This window comes from Solanum pennellii, chromosome 4 (assembly GCF_001406875.1).
Source record: "Solanum pennellii chromosome 4, SPENNV200".
NCBI lineage: Eukaryota > Viridiplantae > Streptophyta > Magnoliopsida > Solanales > Solanaceae > Solanum > Solanum pennellii.
In genome coordinates, this window is record NC_028640.1 from 74,170,093 (window position 1) to 74,173,265 (window position 3,173).

At 27.7% G+C, this 3,173-nt stretch overlaps 1 protein-coding gene across 1 annotated transcript in view; it reads left to right on the forward strand.

The window, feature by feature from the left end:
- The first annotated feature begins 2,099 nt into the window (after positions 1 to 2,099).
- The window catches only part of LOC107017051 (calmodulin-like protein 4), a 3,124-nt gene continuing 2,050 nt past the window's right edge, over positions 2,100 to 3,173 (forward strand). The window contains exon 1 of the mRNA XM_015217333.1: positions 2,100 to 2,290. Coding sequence (XP_015072819.1) covers positions 2,100 to 2,290 — 191 coding nt within the window. The remainder of the gene's footprint in view (positions 2,291 to 3,173) is intronic.

Genomic DNA, 3,173 nt, shown 5'->3' on the forward strand with positions numbered 1-3,173 from the left:
TATTTATATATATATATATATATGAACCCGATTCCCACTTATCTTCAAATGGATTAGGAAAGGCATAAGTTCTCTCTTGAGCCCAAATCCTCCCCAGAAGGTGAGGTTATTAACTATCATGTTGTAACGATAGTTTTAGAATCTAAATTTGATGTATTCGATATTTAAGATTTTTAATATTAAATTTATTGTACTTTTGATATCTCAAGATCAAATATAATAATAGTTATAACTTAAAAGAATTTTTTGCATATAAATATATTGAACTCGTGTGAATTCAAAATGTTGCATCGACTTCTTTTAGGATGAACTAAATATAAAGAAATTTAATTTATATTTATAGGTAGTATATTTTATTTATTGTAACTTATAGTAAATCTGTTACTTTAACATTTTTGATAGATCACATATGTTGAAAAGTTTTATCTAATTTTTTTTTTTGAATGATTTGATAATATTAAAGATTTCTTACATTGATAAATATTTGTATCACGATTATAATTATAAATTGGACATTGACCTTATTTCCTTAATTGGTTGAGCTACAATTTAATTAATTAAAAATAATAATTCATTATTTAATTAATTTGTGTCTAGGTGTCCTTTTATTCTTTCCCTAAAAAAATGGATGGAAAAAATAATATTCATACTTACTTTTTCCCTTTAACTGATATCATGTATAATGACATCATCAGGCTTGCGTATTAATGTTGCCCGTAAAAGAAATTCATATTATATCACTTTATTTCTAAAGAGATTTTTAATTTATCATTATTTTGTTCCTTTATATATTGCAACGTGGATATTTATGTTAAAATCTGATTAATTTATATATTATTGAGCTCAATATTAGGAGCAATATTTTTACTAAGACTTTTCTGAATAAAAATTTAAAAAATCACACATAATTCATATTCTATATATTTCGGAAATATGTGTTGCTTTTTGGTCCAACGGGATGATTCACGAACATAACACTAAAGTTACAAATTTGTAACGAATTTTGGAAAGAATTATTTTTAGAAAATATGTAAGAAGCTTAAATGTAAAGAAAATTGAGAACATATTCCATTTTTTTGCCCCTTTCTCTTTTAAGAAAAACATTATCCAAAACAGGGCATTTGAAACCTAACAAATTTCATAATCTAAAGGGACTTCTTATATCGTTTCAGTACTATTGTCTCCGTCCAATTTTATATGTCCATTTTCGGATTTCAAAAATCAAACAAGTCTATCTTTGATCGTAAATTTTGTCATAGATTTTTTAAAATTCAAATTATCAATTATTGTGACTTATAGTACTTTTTATGTAGTTTACAAATATATAAATTTTATTTCAAAATTATTGAAAATTGCATACGCTGATTTTCGATCAAACTTAAACTGTTTGATTCTCAAAATATAAAAAATATAAAAAGTGTCATATTAACAATAGTAAAGAAAACATTAGTCAAAAAGAGTAATTTAGTCAAAAGAAGTTAGTTAAGGTGATTCCCCAAAGACCATGATCAAGAATGGAGGAATAAATATTTGTTGTAAGCAAACAAGCTTACAATATATGTTCTTTTCGTTCTAATTTATGTAGCATTGTACAAATTTAAAAAAATTATATGTGTTTTTCTTATAATTATAATGATTTATTATATTTTTTACATAATTTTTAAATATGTAAATTTGAACATATATTGTAGCTTATGATCAGACTCAATAGTGTTTTCGCTTATCCTCCTACATAATTCAAATCCTTAATTTGTCGATTGATGATGAAGATATTCAACCACTTAAGCATATCTGACTTGTCACGAAACGAGTGGTCAAGACGGCAAATGAAAAAAGTTTTGCTCCTCAGTGAGAAACTTGTTATATATATATATATATATATTCCTAACTCCTTGCATGTAGTTTGTGTAAAATACTTATCCTCCTATAAATATTTTTTGCCTCTTCTTTTCCCTCTAACAGATAAAATTCATATATACACGTACATACATATTAAATTAAATATGTTGAGCTTTTTTAGGCCTAGTAGGAATAACAAGATAAAGTGTCCCTGTAGTCATGTACATTTGTCTGATGAACAACTAACCAATATTATAAAAATGTATGATTCCAACGGTGACAATTACCTCAACAAAGAAGATCTGAAGAAGTTGTTCCAGCAGCTAGGCTCCAACGCCCCGCGATGGCGAGCTGCTCGAGCTATTCACCATGCTGATAAGAATGGCGATGGACGTATTGATATGAGTACCATGGAGTTGGATCAACTTGTTAAGTATGCAAGAAAACATGGGTATACACTAGCTCCCGGTTGTTGTAAGAACTAAGAAGTAAATATATAACTATATGTACGTTAATAATTTGCATACTTTTTTGGATTTTCTAGGGTTTTAGAATATGGTTAAATGTTAATATGACTATATGCATGGTTTGATCATCATGTTTGTATTTTCTCTTTATGCGAGTTTTGTTATAGGCCCATAGCTTTCTTTTTTTTTTGTTATTGTTTTTCACTTGGCGTTTGAAGTTTGAATCAGAATCTCAATTAAATTTGGATCGCCAATCGCAGTGCACAGGAGTACTACTCAACAAATTCGAGACCTCTGACTAAAAGTACACTCAAACAGTCATATCCCTACACCACAACTCATGTGGCAGTAGAATTTCTATTGTTACTTTTTAGCACTCCAATAGCTTAACCTTTTTTCATTCACTCTTAAACACTTATTCCATTTTCGTATAATATACGAATAGGTAAACAAAGAAAACAATAAAAGAGAGGAAATTTTCTTCATATAAATATAACTTCTTCAATCAAATTATCTTATACTACAAAGTTTTATGATGAAATAACAAAACAATAAAACACAAATAAAGTGATATAGAGTGTGTTTGGTATGAAGGAAAACATTTTCTGATATTTTCTAATTTTCTCAGTTTGGGTGGGACAAAAGTTTTGGAAAATGTTTTCCAAATCAACTCATTTTCCTCAAAATTAAGGAAAATGACTTCCCTTCAAAAACTAAGGAAAACATTTTCCAACTCTCCTCCAATTTTAAATTACTTTTTTTTTTTTGGGAAAAACAACAATTTTTTTAAAAAATTAATTTTAAAATTTAATTTTTTTTACCCGATCCCTGACTCCCACCCACCCACCACCGGCCAGCCCTCCCCCC